This window comes from Bombus flavifrons, chromosome 1 (genome assembly GCF_040668555.2).
Source record: "Bombus flavifrons isolate JBK064 chromosome 1, iyBomFlav1_principal, whole genome shotgun sequence".
Taxonomy (NCBI): Eukaryota; Metazoa; Arthropoda; class Insecta; order Hymenoptera; family Apidae; genus Bombus; species Bombus flavifrons.
The window spans coordinates 454,682-478,461 of NC_138442.1; the positions used below are offsets into that span (position 1 = coordinate 454,682).

Sequence of the window (23,780 nt, forward strand, 5' to 3'; positions counted from 1 at the left end):
TATCTTTAAGCAAAGAAATATTTCTTTATATATATATTTTTATGTATTTATATCGGCGTTAATAATAATAAACAGCACAAAGAATAATATTTAGAAATAAACTCCTCGAACCCTTATTTTTGCAAATTAATTGCAGAAATTTATAGTTTTCTATTTTATGATTTTTGTAACATCACTATATAAATAAAACACGGTATATTTTACCTAACAAAAACAAATCTCTGAAGATTTCTATTTTTATAAAATTTGAGATATATTTCACTAATTTCGTTAAAACAAATTTCTTTATCACTAGCTTTTGAATCATATCTTACGTATACATGTGTGAAAATAAGGTGTTATGATAATAATCTCACGTCAAATATTCCTATAAAATTAAGTTTAATTTTATCAACGCGTCGTAATAATACTATAATACTTTCTATTTGAATGATGTTACTACAATACGCCAGATGGACAAAACAAAGAAGGGAAACAATCACAGAAAGTGCAAAATAAATGAAGTGGAAAAGTAATCTTTACAAAGTAGTTTGTTAAATGCTATCTAAAAATGTTAGTATTGTTCGTTCCTTTTGTATCGTTTAAGTCTTTGCAAACGAAATATTATTTCAATAAAGGAAGTAAATATAATTTGTACTATATATTATCGAATTAATTATATATTATCAGTTTTATACTTTGAATTTCTTCAGTCATATTATTTAAGTTACGTAGATTATCATGTTTTATCGAAAGTAAGTGCATTTGAGACTTTTTAATGAATTATAATTTTAGATATGTTATTAGAAATATACGTATATAACATCCTGTTATATTTTATATTTATTTAATAATGGACAGGTTCATTATAAATAGGTAAATATATACATGAATGCATATTGAAGACATTTTAAACGAAAATCCTGGAATGTATCTATTTTGTTTTTTTTTTTTTTTGCTATAATATCCCTAACATGTAAACGTTATGAGAACTATTTACATTAAAATATAACTAATTATGTAAAATAAAATATGATGTATTATCCATTTTATAAGGAAGTAATAATTAAAAGTTTTGCACTATCTATACACAAACTTTTTAGTTTAGTTTATAGTCTACATAAGCAGAGTTACATAGTATTTTACAAAAAACTAATGAAAAAGGTACAAGTTGTTAATATATTTTTTAAATAAAGAAGTATCTTGACTAGAACAAAGAACTCGGAAGCAGGATTAGTAAAACATAAAATATAAATTTAAATAAGCAATACTCACCAGCTGATTGAACATTGAATATCACCCATCCTGAAGATTTATTAAGTTTAATTGTTGTTTTGCCATCATCTTTCAACCAATACCTCACATTTACTTGATTGAAATTCATATTTTCTTGAGTAGTCCACGTAATGGGTATCCACCATTTCACGTTGATAGGTGTGGATTTCATATTCCTCAACAGGAAACGTTCTTGCTGCAAAGTAGCCTGACCATTTTCAATGAAGACCTTTACCACCGGAAATCCGGCTTGTTCTGTCCACGTGGACATAATTTCTTCGACAGAAGTACCAAGTTGTATGTTCTTACGATTGATTTCAGCTTGAAATTCCGACCAGAGATTTTGTGGTCGCGCTACTTTTTTTTCTGCATTACTGGAACGAATGCAAATCGTTGTACATAGATTACACGTTCGTATTTATAGAAAAACTAATAATATTACTTTAATGTGTAATATCTGAAACTATATTTTCAAATGTATCGTTTTGAACATATAGGATGTTCTGTTTAAAATACGCTACATATTTACAGCAGTGTACAAAAGTTACTAACAAAATAGATTTTTCACATTATATCGAAAACCCTGTACACAAATAAGTACCCAAAACTCAGAGCAAAAGAGATAACCAACCAAATATCCAATCCTCCTAAATTCACTACACTACTTCAAGCTCTTTAACCAATCAAATACCCAGTCCTCCTAAATTCACCATTACTTCAACCTCCTATGCCCAAGCAGTACAAGGAATCCAAAATAACCCGAATAGCCACAGGGACAATTCTCAAAATAGTGTCCCCAATTCACAAAACACAGACAACGTCTCTAGACTTGAAAAGCTAATAGAAAAACAATCTGAGCAAATAAATAATTTGCTATCACTATTAACACTCATCATGGATAAACTAATACGCCCCGACGCAAAATAAAAACAAGACGCATAGCTCTTTGGAATGCCAACGGTCTAGCTCAACACAAATTTGAACTAGAACTCTTCCTTAAACAGCAGCAAATCGACGTAATGCTCGTATCTGGAACCCACTTCACCGACAAAAACTATCTAATAATAAATGGTTATAACTTCTATCATACCCAACATCCCAGTGGAAAGGCCCACGGCGGCACCGGAATCATAATCAAATCCAGCATTAAGCACTACGAACTTCCATCATTCCAGGAAGACTACCTCCAAGCAACAAACGTAGCAATAGAAGACTGCCAGGGTACAATCACCACTTCAGTAGTATACTGTCCTCCCAGACACTCCATCGCCAAAGAAGACTTTGATAACTTCCTTGACACCCTGGGCAATAGATTCATAGCTGGAGGAGACTATAACGCCAAACATACCCAATGGGGCAGCAGATTGGTCACAGTAAGAGGCAAAAATCTCCTAAACAGCATAATAACCAACAATCTCAACTATCTCACCACATACGAACCCACACACTGGCCCACTGACACTAACAAAATACCCGACCTACTTGACTTTTTCCTAACTAAAAATATCTCGCCAAGATACGTCCAAATCAACTCCTCGGCTGATCTCTCTTCTGATCATTCCCCTGTGATAGCAACAGTCAGTTCAACAATTATCGAGAATACACCTAATGGCTTTATTCATAACCAACTCATCAACTGGCAGCTCTTTAGAGAAGTCTTTAATCACTCAACTTCAGCTCTAACTTCACTAAAAACTAATGAAGATATCGAAGCAGCCACGGAATACTTAAACATGAGCATAATAAACGCTATCCGCTCCTCCACATTTACTAAGATTTCCATCAGCAAACGTGAATATCCCCATTACATATAAAAAAAAATAGCAGAGAAACGTAGACTAAGAAGAGTATGGCAGACTCATAGAACACCGGATGACAAACGCAAACTAAACAATGCAACTAGGAAGTTAACCAAAATCATAAAAAATTATAAAAACGACTGTTTTCAGAAGTATCTCGCCAATCTGTCCCCCACAGCTGACTCCAACTACTCACTATGGAAGGCCCCCAAGAAACTCACGCGCCTCCCGCAAATAATCCCTCCAATCCGCAGTCCGCAAGGTGGATGGGCGCGTAGCCCTATAGAAAAAGCTAACCTGTTTGCCAAATACTTGTCTAAAGTATTTAAACCCCATTCCTCCAAAGCTGCCGCGGACATTACTGAATTCCTGCACTCCCCCTTCCAAATGTCTCCTCCTATTGAACCCTTCACTTCTGCAGAGATTATAGAATCAATCAGTCGCCTAAATCCCAAGAAAGCAGCAGGGCACGACCTAATAGGCAATAAAGCAAACAAGGAACTTCCCATAAAAGGGATTGCACTCATCGCCTCGATTTTTAACGCTATTCTTCGCCTAGAATACTTTCCTAAGGCCTGGAAAATCTCAATAATCCAGAAGATGCTAGCGAATCGACTCCTTTCACTCCTAGAGGATCTGAATACACTCCCAGATCATCAATTCGGCTGCCGGAAACAATATTCAACAGTAGAGCAAATCCATTGAATAACCCATATGATAAGCCAAACCCTTGAAAGGAAAAAATATTGCTCAGCGGTATTCCTAGACATTCAACGGGCATTCGACAAAGTATGGCATGAAAGGCTGCTATACAAACTCAAAAAAATCCTACCACACACCTACTACTCCATCCTAAAGTCCTACCTAACCAATAGACAATTCATGGTCAAATGCTTAGACGCCACTTCCTCAACCTTCCCACTAGAATCTGGCATACTCCAAGGTAGTGTCCTTGGACCCCTGCTGTTCTCCATCTACACGGCCAATTTACCTATATCAACTGAGATAACAATAGCAACATTTGCTGACGACAGAGCGCTATTAACTTCTCACGCAGACCCGGTAATTGCCTCATCCAATCTCCAGCGATATCTCGACTCTATGGAAAAGTGGTTTCATAAATGGAGCTTCAAAATTAATGAAAAAAAAAATCCTCACATGTAACCTTCACTCTCCGAAAACAAACCTGCCCCCAGGTCACCATCAACAATACAACAATTCCTAGCAAGAACTCAGTCAGATACCTGGGCATGACCCTGGACAGGAGACTAACATGGCGAAACCACATCACGGACAAAACGAAGCAAGTGAAGAACAAACTAAAAAAATTCTATTGGCTCACATATTAAAATAAACAATATTAAAAAATACACAATAAAATTACCCTCTACAAGACCGTAATAAAACCTGTCTGGACCTATGGAATCCAACTATGGGGAACAGCAAGTAACTCTTACATTGAAATACTTCAACGCTTCCAATCGAAAACGCTAAGATCCCTAATAGATGCACCTTGGTATTGTGGCGGATCGGTACCAACAGGAAGCCGATAGGTCGAGGCATCAACGCTTCCGGGCGATTCGCGGGTACCAACCGTCAACACCAGAGGGCTACGACGACGACGAGTCTGTCTGTCTCGCTAGCGGTCGAATATACGGTGTCACGATACAAATACCGCACCTAGCGAGACTCCCTCTACGTCTAAGGCAGGGACTATCGGGCATAGCCTTACTGACGAGTCCATCGGTAGTCCCGGGACGAAACGCGAATTCTCTTTTCACCTGGCAACAACCACCAATTACCGACTTTTCCGCCAACGTGGTGACCACCGACGACGAACACACACCTTTGGAGAAGGAGTCAGAGAAGGAGCCAAAATCACGCTTTGCTACCACTTCCTACAGTATGTTACCAACGAAACAATACATCGCGACCTCAAGATATCCACAGTCAAAGAGAAAATAGCAAAATAAAGCGACAGATATAACAAAAGAGTCAACAAACACCGAAACCCCCTTATCACGGGACTACTTGATACGACGGACCAGATCCGCAAGCTGAAGAGACACTACCCGCTAGACCTAAACACTAGATTTAATTAGATATTTATACTAAATAATATTTATTTATCTATTAAGTAATATTTACCTACTTATAACAATTACCTATAAATTATACTTATCTATAATAAGTATTAACTATTATAAATAATTAGCCATGTCACTGCGTCACGCCAGAAAAATTACTGAAAATTCTCAATGCGAGAATTGATTGTAAATTTCAATAAATAAAAAAAAAGAAAAGAAAACTTTATATCGAAAAAAATTTTTAACTAATAATAGATATGAGAGCATGACAAGTAAAAGAAATTTAATGGATGAACTAAATGAATATTATTTAAATGAAATATTTAAATAATATGATTATTATAATATTTAAATAATATGATTATTTAAATATTTCATTTAAATAATATTCATTTAGTTTTATTCATTTAGGATTATTTAAATGAAATATTAAATATAACATTTCGTATTTCTTTTTAATTGCACTTGCAACTGTTAAATTTTATTAGTTGATCTTATATATGTTACTGCAATTGTAAATTGTTTGGAATATGTTGAAATATATGTTATGAATGTATCTTAATATCTAGTATAACTGTAATTGTTTGACATCCGTTAAAAAAAAAAAGACGAAGGAAGAATCGATGAACATTTCTGAAAAAATGTTATGGTATAAAAACGAATATATCATAAAGCTTCTTCGCTAAAATTGTATAATTAATTTCGAAAATAATAAAAGATACAGCCTTGAACTTATTGACATAATGGAACATTATGACTCTGATTATCTCTTATCGTTTTGTGGCGGCACACAACAAAAAATGCCACCACTCGACACTAACTAGTGTCGGACGACGGCAGCGCGCGTTGACCGTAAACCTCCGAACAGGACGGACCTCTCAGCCCAGAAAGGGACATCAGGCTTAGGTCCTGACAGTGTGCGCGTCAAAGTTATCTAGCACTCACAAATAGGAAAAGGAAAAAGTGACAAAAAGTGAAAAACATTGCAGTGACATCATCGCCATAAATAAAAATAAAAAACAAAATTATAAAAAAAAAAATTAAAGTATATAAAAAAATAGGAGTCATCGATAATGAAGCAAAAAGCAAGAAAACGGAACCCGCCTTAGACTTAACAAAAAAAACAACAAAAAGAAAAATTATCGCGCAAAAAGCAGTCACAGAAATCAACAATAGCTTAAGACTTTCCGCGTAGAAGACGCGGAAACTCAACCCACAACCAAATTTGGTTGCCGGAACGAAAAGACTAGTAAACACGGACGAGGAATTTCACTCTACGCAAGAAGAAAAGGCTGTAGGATTCAAAATCATGAGGCCCATAAGAGCAACCTCACCTCCAGCGATTGTAACAAAAAATAGATTCGGTATAATTCAATTAGAACCAGAACCTCAACCTCAACAGGGACCATCAAACTACTCAACGCCGAGCTCGACGTTAGAGCAAATAAAAAAAAAGAAACGATACATTACGAGGCAAAATGGATAAACACAGTCCCACCATATCGCCAAAACATTCATCACCGGAGGGGCGACAGGCCTCATCGAACAACCCTGGAGGCCCAGCGCCACCATCATCGCCACGGGGGGGGGGGGGGCACCGGACGGACACCCCACCAGACACACCGCGGAGAAGCGTACGAACGCCCCTACCACTACAAGGGAAATCAAACCGCCGCTCATCATCATAACAATACAAGACCCAAAAGACACGGTAACACTCATAGAGAAAGTATCAAATATTAAACAATTCCACCTTAAAAGAATACACACAGGTAAACATGCGCTCTACCTCCGAAACATACCCGATTTTCACAAAGCTAAAGAAACACTCCTTGCAGCAAACACAACCTTCTATACCTATACACCCAAAACAGAAAAACACCACACATACATGCTAAAAGGCTTAGACAATAGTTACACTGAAACAGAAATACTCACAGACCTACAATCCTTACAAATAGACGACATCCAATTTACAAAAGTCTCACGGTTTACGACAAAAAGATCAAGGGAGAACAATATATTACTCCCAATTTATATAATACAATTATCCCCCCACAGCAATATAAGTAATCTGTTAAAAATTAACCATTTTAACTATTTTAAGATAAAATGGGGAAAAATAATAAAAAGAAATGATGACATAACTCAATGCCATAAATGTCAGCGACTAGGTCACACTGCACAAAACTGCAACCTAAACTATCGCTGTGTAAAATGCACAGAGCCCCATGGTCCAGGCGGCTGCAAAATAAAAAAAGAAGACGCAGTCAGTAAGGACAAAATATTCTGCGTAAACTGCAAAAACTACGAACACCCCGCGTCATACAAGGGGTGCCCCAAACTCGTAGAACTACGCAAAAATCTAGCCGAAAAAATCAAAAAAGGCAAAGAAACAAAGACAAAACGAATTGCCCAAATTAGACATAAATACGTCCCAGAACTAAAGTTCTCTGACGTAGTGAAACAGCAAACAAAAATAAATCAAATAATCGAAAACACACCACAAATAACAAACTTAGATCCGCGCTCAGGCCAAAGCCCAATTACAACCGACAACACCCCCCACCTAAACATAATAAACATTATTGAAGACTTTTAAAAAAGCATGCTCCAAGCATTAAAAGAACATCAAATGCAATTAAGTGATATAAAAACAACACTATCAACGCACGAAGAAAGGATCGACGCCATCTTCAACACTTTCAATAGTATATATGACAAATAACCAAAATCCACTAAACCAACAAGTACAGAAAAAAATATATAAATTAAACTTGAAACATCTGAAAATAATTGCAATAAATGCCAACTCTCTAATTTCAAACCAAAAAAGATACAGTATGTTAACCCTAATAAATAAAGAAACTCCCGACATCGTACTCATCCCAGAAACAAAACTAAATAAAAGACACAAAGTACACTTCAAAAACTACTCCATGATAAGACAAGACAGACCGAACGCCAGCCAAGGAGGAGGAACAGCAATCCTCATAAAAAACCCTATAAAATAGAAAAAAATTCTAAATGACAAAATAACAAGTTTCAAAATCCTAGAAACAACGATCATAAAAATAAAAATAAGCAATAAGGGAAACTTATTTATCACTGCAGCCTACGCAACCTACGGAAACCGGAAAGAATTTAGCAACGAATTCAATAAACTTTTCGAACTCTTACAGCTCAACAAACCGGAAAACTACTATATAATAGCAGGCGACCTTAACGCAAAACATACAAGTTGGAAAAACGAAATAAACAACACGAGAGACAACTTCATTAGAAACTGGCTAGACAATAAAAGCGTTCACTTCAAAACAAACTTATACAGCTCCGAGCTACCCTCTTACCCAAAAGGAGGCTCATACCTGGACATATGTTTAGCAGATGCGCGACTAAAATTTCAAAACCTACGTCCAAATAACACTCTCAAAACCTTAGACTATGACAGTGACCATAACGCCCTGGTATTTCAGATAAACAAGAATACATCTGATTTCCTAATACTCGAAACACAGACCGAGACACCCAGGTACAATTACAAAAAGGTAGACTGGAAAAAGTTCCAAAACCTACTCGAACAGAACTGCGACCTAAAGATCTACAACAACGTCAACCTAACAAACAGACAAATCGACTCATTCATAGACGAAATAGAAAAACATACACAAATCGCTCTCCAAAAATCTGTGCCAAACATAAAACAAAAAAATTCATGCGTGCCCTATATCAACAATAAAATAAAAGAACTACAACGAGACAAAAGCTACATACTCCCCAAAATAAACAATATAAAATACGACTATTCTTACGACAAAAGAGAAGAATTAGAATTCCTAAAGTACCTTCTATACAAAATAAAAGCACATCTGAAACAAGAATTCGCAAACTCCATAAACCATTACTGGACAAACAAAATAAAAAACATCTCCAAAAACGACACAGCCAACATGTTCCCACAAATAAATCAAATCTTCAGGCCAAAAGGACAAAACCCCATCCCACCTCTCAAATTACTCCCAGAAAAAGCCTTCCTCATCCAAGAAGCAGGTATAACGACACACAACACCATCAAAGACACCTAGGGTAACTTCATAATAGCTAAAACAACAGAAAAACTAGACATTATCGGCACCCACTTTTCCAAAATACACACACAAAACGAACACCTGGGCCGAGAACATCTAAACAGAATTATCATCGCCGAAACAAACAAACTCAAAAATGAAATGGTATGTCCTACTGGACAAATTATAAAAATTTAAATAAATAAATAGAAAAAAAATGAAATGGAACAAGACATAACGCTAAACAAAACAGTCTGCACATTCTCAAACGAAAACACCGCAGACAATCCCAAACAACCGGAACCAGAAATAAACTACTTCACAAATTACAATCAACTAAACAAAATCTTCTCCAAACTAAACAACAAAAAATCCTCCGGCTTCGACGGCATCCCAAACATTTTACTCAAGCGCCAAAAAGTAACTACACAGTACTCTTCAACAATGCACTAAACAACTCATATTTCCCCAGAAAATGGAAAAAAGCCAAATTGATAGCTATGACAAAAAAAAAAAATAAAGACGGCTCATCACCCGCAAACCTACGACCTAAAAGTCTCCTCCCCAACATAAGCAAAGTATTTGAAATAATCATAAACAACCCCCTAACCTTCTTCTGTAAAAAAAATGACATAATCCCAGAAAATCAATTTGGCTTCCGGCACAAACACTCCACAATTCACGCAATAAACAAACTTACGTCGGACATCTGCTGTGCGCTAAACGCAAAACAACGAGTAGCTGCCTACTTAATAGACCTCGAAAAATCTTTCGACACAGTCTGGGTCCCAGGTCTCATATACAAATTAATCAAGAAAAACTTTCCCAAATATCTAATCAAAATAGTTTGGGACATGATCACAAGCAGAACATTCGTAATGACTGAAGGTTCACACACATCAAGCAAAGAATTCTCCATAAAAAACGGTCTGCAACAAGGTACAGTAAATTCCCCGTTACTTTTCAGTATTTACAATAGTGACTTACTAAACCTCTTTAATCTCAATACATCCACCCATAAACGTTCCATAGCCTTCGCAGATGACCTAATCATCTACATAACAGGCCGCAAAACCAAAACAATAAAAACGGAACTGCAAGAACTTTTTGAGAAAATTAACGATTACTACAACACATGGAAACTAAAAACCAACGCAAGCAAATGCGAAACCATACTGTTTAGACCCAATTCTAGCAAAATCGGTCCAATAGAAAGAGAACACTGTAGAAAATTTCAGCTAAGGGAAAAAGTAAACGAAGGGGAGCTCATACCACACAAAAACTGTGTAAAATACCTAGGCATAAACATAGACGAAAAATTAAACTATAAACAGCACATCGAAATCCAACTCTCCAAAGCCAGTAAAGTATTCTGGAGAACAAAAAGATTATTCTACTCCAAACATCTCAACAGCCAAGTAAAAATCCTGTGCTACCAAGCACTAATCAGACCGATCATAACCTACGGCTGCCCAATCTGGTACAACATATCAGCCTCCCAAATGGAAAAAATTCGCATATTCGAAAGAAAATGCATCAGAGCTTGCTTGAGTACTTACAGATCCGAACACAGCGGATTCAAAAAATATGTCAAAAACAAAATAATCTACGACCTAGCCAACATTCACCGCATAGACTGTCACATCTTAAAATTAATAAGAAACCACTTCGCGGAAGCGGCAAAGATACAAGAAAATAGCTTAATCTTCAGTTGCTTATTCCCAAATGATGCATATTACAAAAACACTGTGGCAACAGGTACATCCCCCCAGAAGCTTTCCTATACCTAGACGAAAAAACTACCTCCAAGACCAAAATAACATTCCAATAATTTATCACATAAAAAGAAAAATAGGGACCAAAACTATACTCTACGAAGAAAACTTAAACGGACAAACCGCAGACACTAGGTGGAGATACAACATGGCCCTCCCTCTGAAAGACACTAAAGACAAGCACAGAAAAAACACAAAACAATATTGGTGGATACCGAATCCATAATAAAACAAGAGAGCAAACCATTAAACCGACAGAACTCAACTCTAACACCGTATAACACAGGTGTAAACTGTAAATATTTGTAAATATTGTAAATAAACCTATTTGACATCCCCCTCCCCCGCCCCCTTCTTCTCACCTCACCCCTCCCCAAAGTTACACAGCACCCAAAAAAGTAGACTACCGAAGCGTCCTGTTTTGCGACCAAGTTTTCAGGACAAAAAAAAATAAAAACAAAATCATATAAAAGCTCCGCTCCCCAACGGCTTAAACCCAAAAATTATATTAAACACAAAAAATGTAAAGCGCCGACACATAATATAGTATGGCTTCGTCGTACCCCCGCGTATCGGTACCTTTGCCTAGCACATCATTACCAAAATTCACAGTTCATTATGAATACCAAAATGTAACTAAAATTGTATCTTGGGTTAAATAAACATCATTAAAAAAAAAAAATAAAAAAAAACGACGACAGCGCAGTAGTTAGCGCCTTAGGTTACGATCGTTCGGGACCCTGGTTCGAATCCCGTTGACTTGGAGTCCGATTTTTCTTTTACGCATCAAAAATGGAAGAAAAACAGCAGTACCCCATCAAGCGACATCTACAGCCAGTAGCTACAATTATCACGGACAACACCAAAACCCCTCAAATTGGTGACCCCGACGTGATCGACAGCGAAAAGAGGTGTGACCGTGATAGCGCTACCGAGATTTCGATCATCGCGGATCTAAAATCTGTGGAAATCTGGACCTACTACCGTTACGACAAACACGGAACGGCCCTTCCATCTTCAGCAAAACCTCGACACCTCACCTCCGATCGGCGCACAAATGCAGGTGATTGGATACGAGACGATGACCTAGCCAGGAGTGATGTGGCCATTGCAAAGTTCAATGGGCATCACCACCAGCACGTCATACTAAAAAAGAGGAACAGAGGCCTACGACCGTACGCGGAAACCCCCCCCCCCCCCATCATAGTTTTCCTATGCAGCATCATCGTAAAGGAAAGTCAGTCGTTTGACGCAAGTCCGTACTGATAGTTGGGTAGTAGTTGGCAACAATCACTGATCCGAGTTGTTGGACATCTTAGGCAACCATCGTCCGAACTTGTATCGCATATCGAAACGCATCGATCAGAGTTCGAACTTGTAATCGCAAACCGCGAACCGAAATTAGTAACCGCGAGTTTTACACCACATGTACACACAGAATATATTGTTAATAAATATTCGTCGTTAAATATATTCGAGTGTTTCTTCAGTACCTATAACGCCCATCACCTCAGTTTAAAAACTTCGTGTCTCATTGATAACGAAGTTATAATTATTTAATAGTTTTATACAACTATTTATAATTTTAATATAGTCTCTTCTATAGTTTACCATACTTGTTATAATTAAATTGCTCATTACTTGTTCAGGTAATTTTGTAGCGTAGCATCAAATACATCGGATCCAAAAACGAGATTCATCATTCGTAGGATACTGGCTCCTTTGTTGTAAGTAATAGTATCTCCCACTCCGCTAATTTGCGATGAATTTGTGACGTTCCGTGTCATTGGCTGAGAAGACTCGATAGCATCAGCTGCAAGAGCTGTTTGATGTTGCTCCACGAGGAACTGATCTTCCATGTTCCATGATTTCTCGATCTACAAAATGGATTATTCCTTATATCACGAATAATATAGGATAGTCAACAGGTTATTGAATAATGAAAGGATTTAACAACTAGGAAATGAAAAAAAAGCTGCATCTATATTTTTCATAATACAAGTTAAATATGGGATATAATGATATAATGGTTTAAAGATACCACGATCGTTAGACTCTTAAAACTTTTATACTGCTCACTATTATCTATCTATGAACATTCTCATTTGAACAAGTCTTAAACAAATTCTTATTCTTATTAGATATTGTAGCATGATCAAAATCGAAAATACGGAAGAGAATTGAGTGGCACAAAACATTTTTAAAACTTATTCTGACAAACACGCAAAACTGAAACCTTTATTTAATTTCGATACAAAATTTTAGAGAATTGAAGGTTTCACGAGAAGTGCATGATAAGGTACGGCTTATTGCTTCTCTAATATTGATATTAAAAAGAAGCATGTACTTTAACATGACATAGTTAGAACGGGGAACAAGTTGTTAGGTTTATAGATACAGTTTTTTGAAAAATAGTTTTGTGAAAAATCGAAGAGTTACTTAATGTTGTGACCTTTCTGGTCATTAATTGATATTTTTGAAATGTTTAATTCAAAGATCAAGTAGAAATGAGAGATGTCTGTTTAAATGGGATTCATTGATAATCTATTTTAAATTTCAAAATTGCTTTCTTTTAAATGGCTGAAAATATGATTTAGCATATATTACTCTATGTTGTTCAATTGAAATCAGTCAATACTCTGTTGATCATCATGTACATATATTTACATTGTTTGTAAATAAAATTATTACATTTTACTATAATCGAAATTTTTATTGAATATACATTGTTACTTTACAACTAATAGCATATCGATTAAAGATAGTGATAAGTCTAGTAAATAGATATATTTTCTATTCCAATTTAAATTAAATTTTGAAAAAATTTCTTTGAGCTTTGGATTACACGTATGTTTAATTAAATCTCAGTATAATAAAATTTGTTCATTTGACTATTTGATATTTATCGTAAGGAAGTTGTATTACTAAAAGATGTAGAAAATTCTATTAAGAATATAGTTATTTTTCCCACTAAAGCTTTACTCGAATTTCGGGTCAGGTCGGAATTCCGAAAGATCGTCGATTTATAAACTTATTGGGGTACCCGTTATTTCACGACCCGATTTGGGGTCTCGATTCAAAATGTAATTTTTCTGACATCTTGTGCTTGAAGTTATTTGAAGCACACTAAAGTAGTACACACTTGGTATTAGTGAGAAAATGAAGAAACCCTTGCTTATTTATGATTAGTGTCGTAGAAAACTAAGACTGCAATTTATAGAAGAAAGTACGAACATTTCACACAGACTAGCCTCCTTTATTTGTTACAAGAACTTTATAGTAATTATTATAAGAACGGTCATATTGGGAACACATTTGATCAATTTTGGAGTCATTGTATTTAATTAACTGCAAGACTAATTTAACTAATGGAAAATTGCAATTACCTGTGCTGTGCCAAAGTATTGAAAGTATCTTGCAAACGCTTCGCTCAACCACAGGTAGCTCCACCATTCTGGAGTAATCATATTTCCAAACCACATGTGCGTTAATTCGTGTATAATCACAGAGGCGATGCTTTGTTTCGCGACATCAGATGTCGAGTGTTCATCATATAACAGTCTGGATTCACGATAGGTAATAAGACCCCAATTTTCCATTGCACCGGCTGAAAAATCGGGTACAGCCACCATGTCCATTTTTGAAATTTGATAATTTTGTTTGAATCGCTTCGAGAGATAATCAAGACCCTGCATGCCAATGTTCAAAGCGTATTTAGCTTGATCAGTGGCGTTTGGTTTAGCCCAAACCTTAAAATTGTCTACTTTTACGGGGCTGAAATCCGAGATAATGAAAGCTACCAAATAGGTCGACATAGGGATGCTTTGCTTAAATTCGTCCCAAACTGTTTCATTTCTGGAATCATCAATTGCATTATGTGAATAAATTGCACTAACTCCTTAGTATCCACCTTTATAAATACATTTACTGTCACATATTGTCTTGGAATTGAAGAAATTGCTGCAGTAAGGAGGAAACTTGACCTTAATCAAAATCAAATCACTTTTTAAAATGTGCTATTTTATAATTAACTAATATTTACAGTAAAGCACCTCTCCACGTTTGGATATAATAACTTTAAATATGAAACTTATTCATCTATTTCTTTTTGAATAAATACAATTTAATTATTGGAGCAGTTTCCTTATTGTTATCAATTCTTCAATTTTAGATTTTTAATTTAATCCTCTAAAATCAGAATTTTCTTTCGCTTTTCAGTAGAAAAGATTATGATTTATTAGAATTGACAATTTTTAGGAAAACTCTAGCGGTATTCTAATAAAATATGATACTATGTTATATAGATAAGGAAGTAAGAAAAATAGAAAAATTTATTCAAATGACTAATTGTAAGTTAATAATGTTACATTATTATGTATTAGATATATATCTATTGTGATCAGCAATGAATAAAGCCAAACAAACTTATTTTTAAACTCAAACTTCAAAACCTAACAAAATTATTACTCTTTTACACTTTTTTGCTTAGAAAAATTCAGTCGAATAACAATCATTTACAGGTGACGAAATATTTAGTACAGTGGGTGAGTTGATATTATAATTATTAATTATGAATTACAAGGAAAAGTGAATTAAGTGAATATTGAATATGTTCTTTCTAAAGATTATCTTTAGCATGTATCTCATGATTTATAGATGGTAGTATAAATGAACAACATCTTATGGCATTTAATACTTTTTTGTAACATTGCAAATGTTACTTACGCTTCTATGCTTCTGTTTAGCGGCATATTGCTCAAGCAAGAATATTCTGCAGGCCTCAAAATTCTGACTATATATGTTGCCTTGAAGCTTGGTTCGTCGAAGCAGGGAAAAGCATGTCTTGCATGCGTTGTTTGGAATTGTGTGGAAGCGAGCCACCTAAAACCATTTAATGACAATTTCGATGTATGTCTAGTTCTCTTTATTCTTCTTTTCGGAAAGCTAGATTTTTAAAACAGAGAGTAATATCGCGCAGAAAATAGCTTTTGTAGAATCTAAATTAAATTCTGTATTATTATAACTTTAAGTTACTTTTTTCTAATTTGTAAATGGAGAGATATATTTGAAATCTAAATAATAGATTACGTTCAACCTAATTATATAATAATGTATTATATTATATAATAACTTTTTTATGTGATAATTAATATATTTTGAAGCGCAATAAAACTTTACCTAATTTTTCCATTAGCATCGACATAGGAGCTTTTGTAAAATCCAGTCATGTCGCCCCTAAGTGCACTGACATATTCAAAATTGATCGTAATGTTTGTTCCTGCACTAAGAACTTTGCTTAGTTTAATTTCGTATTTTTCCGTTTTATTATTATACGTGGTCTTCGTAATTCCTTCTTTCTCAAAATCAATCGTAACGGTCACCAAATTTATCTGCATTTGTCCATGGTGAAGTGTTATAGTGTCCGTAGACTTTTGTAAATATGCACTAATATGTACAATTCCCTTGAATTCAAAATTATCTTTTAATTTCGGAATAAGTATAATTTCGTAGTTCGTTGGTATGATCGTTTTTGGCAGTCGATAGTCAAGAATGGCAGGTTCCTTTGTATCATCTTGTGCATATGCTGCTACACAATAAAAAATATTTTTAATACTATTAGCATTAATAGTTAATTGAGAAAAAATATTACAGACAGAAAAATAGTGAAAATGTTAAGTATTTAGTCAGTAAATCATGTAAATGATTTATTCATGTATTACAAAATAATTTTAAAATTAAATTAGTAATTACAGTGTAGTAAGGGTAATACATAATATAATATATATAAATCTTGATGTTTAATTATAAGTTAAAATAGACTTGCAATAGTCTGAATGTAAAATATAAATGTAATATAATAACAATCAAATTATTAGAATGAGAAAATGGATTTTTGTACAATTTAATATAAAAAGAAATACTTACTTTTATCAGTAACACATACAATAATATTAGAAATCTATAACAAATTGTATAAAGTGCAAATTTTGCAAAATTATTTATTTAAATTTCAATTACCTTTATCAAAGTTGTTTGTTGCTTGATATCTAGCATAGAGTAGGAGAAAGACAACGATCGAAAATTGGTCTCGGAATAAATTCATGATGACGTGACAATATCCTCTCTTGTTATTAAACCTATATCAAATATCAGAACATGTCGATATACATGTGCATTTTATCATCGATTTACAGCAATTTATCATAATAGATAAAAATAAACAAATGACACATTTCATAATTAGTTGAAAGTTATACATACATATTTAAATATCAACGTGACAAGTACTCAATTAATAACAGTTAAATATATAAATATCAGATTTTTTATTTATCACGAAAATAATAAAACATAGCACATAAATAATATATTGCAAAAATTAATTCTACTTTGTTTGAATATTATTATTGTAATAAATGAAGAATAAATGAAACGTCAATTCATAAACTTGTGGAGGAAGATATGTCACGAAATAAACTACGTAAATTCTACATATTTTGCATTCATTTTTAAAATTCATAGTTAACTCAGTTATCTTTTAAACATACAAATTGCATTTTTTATATATAATTAATAATAAATTAATCAATAATAGAAATAATTAATTAAGCTAGAGTTTACTCATGGTAAATATTCTATAATTTTTCTAGGTTAAATATATTTCAATTAATTTAGGTAATAAATGAAGTTAAACGCAATTATTTTGATCAACACAACATGTTATGAATTAATATTATTAAAATTATGTATGTACAATTTGAAGCAACAACTATGTAACAAAATATTGATATTTTGTCATTTCAAAATATTATTTCTCATTTTCACGACAAATTACATTTATTCACGCTTATCTATATACAAAAAAAAATAAGTGTAACATTATCATGTATAATAAAGATAAAGAGAATAGATATGCACAATGATGACAAATAATCTGGTAGATTTTATTACCTTAACACTTTTGTATTCATAATAGAGATATCTCGAACTCACGAGTTCATTTTTACATATTTACAGAACCTGGTATCATACGACTCTTTTAATAAGACGCTTTGCACGAAATATTTCACATCTTTTTAAACCCTTTATATTGTTAAGCAATTATTTACCTTTCTTCAGTTTCAAGCAAATATAACTGTTCCAAGATTTTTGAGTGGGAGTACATGTTGTCATTCTATCATGGAATATTTTACGTAAAATAGGAATAAAATAACAAATTTTTAACATATTACCATGGCTAAGTATTTGGACATTTAGGCAGTCCAATCAAACCATTGATATTTTTATTATATGTAGTTTCAACATCAAGTTCCATATTTATTTGTAATAAATAGCTAACACTTCATAGAATCTATATAAACTCCTAGAATGTGGTTGGAAACACATATTCGACTCTAAGATTTCAATCTAATAATCTATCTAATGCTTTTTCTAAATAAATTCCAGATCAACTGGGGCTAATTAAAAAGAGAGTATTAATATCGAACAAATACACTTAAAAGTCACTTAACTTAAGTGCTACCATAGAAGCGATTTTCATTTGTCTTCAATTACTGCTTTTTCATTTATACTAATTTATATTTTTATCGGTACACACTAACTGTAATGCAAAAATTAGATTAAGGCGATTTGTTTGAACAACATTTTATATCCAAATACACTTATTCATAGTTGTGTACTTGCGAAATATTCTATCTTAATCATCAATTAATACAACGAGAAAACGATACATATTTCCTCTAAGTCAAATTAACAAGTTCGAGTTCCTAGATACATAGTACTTCGTCTAAAGTATCACGTAATTTTTTTACAAAAACTGTAACGCCGAGATTCCTAAATAAATAAAAACGACTTTACAGAATTCGTAGATTAAATTTTTATAGTAAATCTTTTTTTCATCATGGAATTTTTCTTACGAATACAAAAAACTTCTTCTACAGTATAAATTTATTAATCGAACTAATTAGTAGCTGTATACGTTATATTGCAATTTTAAGTAGATGTTAAGTAGATGTAGATCAAGGACATTTTCTTTTTCCTTTTTGGGAATTATTTTCTTCATCTTATTCGGCAGTTTTGACAATATTGATTGTACCACTCACAAAATTAATAACAAATAGGTGGCGTAGATGGAAGTAAATTCATAACTGACCACCTTGATAAAATATAGTTGATAAAATTCAGTATATTTTCTTCACAAATACACAAATAATTACAAAATATACTCAACTTGCAATGAAACTAAGAGAAATATTTTATGGAATGTATATCTATCTTATGGAAACAAGAGAACATGATAATAGGTTTTAAGTAATCGTTATTCTACAGTTCAAATAAGATATTATTTTGGATAGGAAGCTAAATTTCGGCAAATAAAATATGTTTATTTTCACAAAATAAAGTATAAAACAAAATATTTCAAATCTGTACTATAGATAGTATTTATTTAAAATATTTTCTGATAATGAAAATAGATTATGGAGTGATAATATTAAAATGACAAGAGTCCTGATACCTTCAAATTGAATTTATTTTTTTTTTTTTTTAGCATGGCTAATCGCAAGTAACGAAGTGCGTCATTCAATGTTTTCATCATTAGACTACTCCGTCGCGGACAAAAAATCAATCCAGCGAAACTAAATAATCTTTCAACTGGAGTAGACGACGGAATCGACGTATTATATTTTAAAGAAAACTGTTTCATGTATTTGTATTTTGCGATAGATTTGAATTCGCAGATCTCTATCATCTATATATTGCAATAGTTATAATTCTACAATATTACTATTATTGACTTATTGCTTATCAACAATACCACCAATGGGTTTTTCCATGACCGAAAAAATCATATGTGTCTACACCTTCATATATTCATAAAATATTTCTGCAATTGTTCGTATATGTTGGTGAGCCACTGTGAATTAGGAAAAAGAAATTGTTAACTTACGTTTCCCAGCGAATTTGGATGTTTTACTTTTATCTAACGTTTACACCGGTAAATCTTCATAGTCACATTCGTCCCGTGGAGAAACTATCAATGACAATAGCAGAAGTGGCCGTTTCGAAAAGTGAAAATCACTTGGTGCTATAACGATGTTTATTGCAACTTCTCTACGGATACAGATCACACAGTTTACGACCAGACACGATGCGGGACACGTTACTTCTATCAATATACGATATTCGAGAAGAAGTGTGGTATTTCTACAAATCTTTCGGCTCTATGCGATTTTGCATTCTATTCTCTCTTGCGTTATCAACTTGTTTTGTTTGACCAATCGTGTACTCATTTGTTATGTAGCATCATCGCTTATCTTATCGACGACCTGACCAATGGTCAAATATTGCTATTTTATTTTACGATAATATCCTCGCCTTGATATCAACTTATAGACTTTACCTAACAGAGATATAAATATTTTGAGGATTGTTCAAACGTTCTATTCTTTTTTCTATTACACAATCTACCATTAGGATGATTTAAACTGATAATCGAAGAAAATAAGTTAACTTGTCGATAATTGTACATAGAAGAGTATGTCTCAAAGTCAATAATTTTGCATCCCCTAAAGTGTGGTTTAACCAAATGACGTAGCTGTGATAAGAGTACTGTCGGTGAAAGAAAAATTCTACTACATTTTCGGTATGATGATATTCCTTACAAGACCATTAAAATCGGTGAGGTGTGCTCCTTTCAATGTAACTTATATATACATGTAATTAACAACTCGTCAATTTTTTGGACATTTTTCCATTATATAATCCTCAACACTACGATTCTCGAATTTTTATATTTCAATCCCATTATCGCTTTAACAAACAAGAAGGATTTAAAGTGGTTTTAGGAAGGTGTTTAACATAAAAATTGAAACTAGAAATTATGTGTATCAATAAGAATTTCTTTAAGTTTTATTCTAACTTGAAATATCTTTCAACATTACTGAAAAGCTGAAATCATGCACCAAAATCAATTAGTGTCATGGGCAAAAATTTATCCAAAGGAAATTTAAATTAAGAATTGCGTTTCTAAGTTCAGTTTTACTCTTTAACTCTATCGTTCCATTAATTAGACTTTGCTGTATGTAACGTCTTTACTGTAATAAATGTGTGTTTTAGAGGAATAATAGTTTTCATTGTATATCTACTTTAATAACATAAAAAGATCATTACAACTGTAGTGTGGATAAAAATTTATTTATAGTACTATGTATTAGTATGACTTTAAATAGCGTATTAGTTAAAAATTAAAGATTTCCCAATTTTTGTCGTCGTTTCATTTCTTAAAAATAAATTACCTATACTTGTAATGATACAAGTATATTTATAAGCAATTTACAAGTAATGATGTAAGTATATTTATACGTATTTGTAAGGACTAGATTGACGTAACTAAAATTGAAGAACTTTGTGTAAGAAGGGACTATTGGTCTATAATCAATATATGTATGTTTGAATAGATGCCGACTATATTTTCTAAAATATGAAAAGAACAAAGGCTTTCAAAAGTTATTGTAATTATTAGTTCAAGGATAGCTAATATTAAAAAACTAGAACTAGAACTTCCAATACAATCTCTATAACTTATCATTATAAACTCTTATTCCAGAAAGTTCCTCTACTGATTTATAAAATAAAATACATAATCTTTTTTAACTTTTAATCCCGTGATTATAAAACTTTCTGATCAAAGAAACACTCAGTTATCAGGATAAAAATTATTTGTAACTATAATGCGAGGAATGACTGATCAACGAATTATGAGGGAAAATATTGATAATCTGGAATTTCATGTCTGCCAATTGATTTTCTATATAGAAAGAAATGCTTTATTATTAAGTGATATCCCCTAAGCCTTAAAGCTATACAATCGACTATTGTATTTACTCAAACGATAAAGGTATAAAGCTTTCTCGTGTATGAAATCGTTTTCTGGTGTTATATTAGCGTGACGAATTTTTATCGAGTAACTGGTTACAATGACGTAATTCTACTTTGTACTTAACTCTTATTGAATTATAACGTCTCGTTCAATTAATCAAGCTAATGTTTAAACAAGTCAGGGTTCACGAGGAAACGATATTATATATAGCGTAATTGTAAATGAAGGCTTTAATAAGTGATATCCATCGATGTAGCCGTACAATACGTATCTTGTAGAAATAATACAAAACATGAATTGTAATAATTATTTGCAAACTAATATTCTAATAAATCATAAACAATATTTCAACTGTTTGTTATACCGATTTTCATCACTCATCCGTAACAAGTAAGTAACAAGTTCATGCCGGTAACGTAGTTTCCAGTTGCTTAAACTCATATAAATTAAGTAATTTGAAAGAATACCTGCAAAATGGATGGATCCTTAATTAGAAATTTCTATAATCGCAGAATTGAAATGTAATAAAACTCAATTAATGTTAATTAAGTTGGATTTGATCTTTGCATATGTAAATGTAACATAATTTGTCTTTAATTAATATGAAAGAAAGAGCAGATAAAAACAGATAAAGAACGAAATATATGAATAGAAATTATTTTATTAAAGATAACGTGAATTTTAATAATGAATTAGTTCGTTAAGAAAGAGTACATTACACATGATACTCTGTTTTTAGTATTTTCGTACGACATATTTGATATACAATATACAATGTACCTTTGTTACAAACAATAGCTACCTATATTTGATTTATTTATTCAAGTTTATTTAAGATTTATTTTAACCAAGCACATTAGTTACGTGTACAGCGTGGTCCACGAATCCGTCGTTATAATATTTCAGGCACTTGTGACAATTTGACAAAAAACATTTTATATAAGATTTAATCACCAAGGAAAAATTATTTTTCAATGAAAAGTCAAAGTATCTGTAAATAATTTAATTTATAGTAATTAGTAATTTTTTTTATTTTCTTATATTGAAATTTGTATCCAATAGAAAACTAATTAAATTTTATTCAAAACAATTTGTTGTTAAATTATAGTCTGATAAATTGTGCCTGCAATATCATGGCGACCAATTCGTGAGCCACCGTGTATATTCATTTAGTTCAGGTGCACATTCACTGTAAAGCAACTAACATGTTAATCATTAATTTGAGTAATATATAAATAATAAAGTAGAAAATATTTAATAATAAGACCATCATTTTGCATGATGTTCATACAAACAAGTGCACATAATAACACCATAATGTCGTATTTAGTCAAATCAATACTGTTCACCCTCCGATTCTAATACTATATTTATTTGTTCTAGAAATTTCGTATATTCAAGATATGTTAAATATCTTCAGATATACAAAATATTTGTTATGCAGATTTAACATTCAATTGAAATTATTTATAAGTATATAAATACTAAAAATTATTTATTTAATTTTATTTAGATTTTTTGTTTGTATGAACGAAATGATACGGATTTTAATGGATAATTAATTTTACCGTTATTTGCTGAATATATAAGTACATACAATCGTATGTAGTATCTCAAATTCGTTTGCAACTTTTTTCTTCCCGGTCAACTTGTCGATGCTGTCGTCCTCATGAATGTTGGCATAACTTTTGAACCATGTTATTCCTATATTCGAAACTGTTATACTTCCATTATATTCATGAAGTAGTACCAGAAAATACAAAAAAAGATTTAAAAGATTGATGATGAGAACAATGGAATTTTCATTCTAAAATGTATTACATAAAGTATGTTTCTATACTGAAAGATTTCAATGCAATAAGTATTTTCAATTTTGAAAGCATAATGATGAAAGAGATAGATTACTACTGCATTATTCG

General features: G+C 32.7%; 2 protein-coding genes across 5 annotated transcripts in view; one reads left to right on the plus strand and one right to left on the minus strand.

The window, feature by feature from the left end:
• Positions 1 to 23,448, minus strand: part of LOC138181169 (putative aminopeptidase-2) — a 91,667-nt gene extending 68,219 nt beyond the window's left edge. Inside the window, exons 1-7 of one of the 4 annotated variants that reach the window (XM_069115821.1) lie at positions 23,430 to 23,448; positions 17,001 to 17,119; positions 16,161 to 16,569; positions 15,708 to 15,863; positions 14,369 to 14,837; positions 12,624 to 12,859; positions 1,255 to 1,628 (exon numbers count right to left, since the gene is read on the minus strand). In XM_069115821.1, coding sequence (XP_068971922.1) covers positions 1,255 to 1,628; positions 12,624 to 12,859; positions 14,369 to 14,837; positions 15,708 to 15,863; positions 16,161 to 16,569; positions 17,001 to 17,085 — 1,729 coding nt within the window. In that variant the 5' untranslated portion in view covers positions 17,086 to 17,119; positions 23,430 to 23,448. Of the gene's footprint in view, positions 1 to 1,254; positions 1,629 to 12,623; positions 12,860 to 14,368; positions 14,838 to 15,707; positions 15,864 to 16,160; positions 16,570 to 17,000; positions 17,120 to 19,929; positions 20,241 to 23,429 lie in introns of those variants that run through there. The other 3 variants (XM_069115830.1, XM_069115815.1, XM_069115838.1) reach the window with 3 other exon arrangements.
• On the plus strand, positions 6,450 to 9,616 carry LOC138190181 (uncharacterized). Its single transcript, XM_069132799.1, has 5 exons — positions 6,450 to 6,485; positions 6,633 to 6,912; positions 6,979 to 7,121; positions 8,155 to 9,372; positions 9,440 to 9,616. The coding sequence occupies exons 1-4, from the start codon at positions 6,450 to 6,452 to the stop codon at positions 9,223 to 9,225; spliced, it is 1,530 nt and encodes a 509-aa protein (XP_068988900.1). The 3' UTR covers positions 9,226 to 9,372; positions 9,440 to 9,616.
• Positions 23,449 to 23,780: the final 332 nt, after the last annotated feature.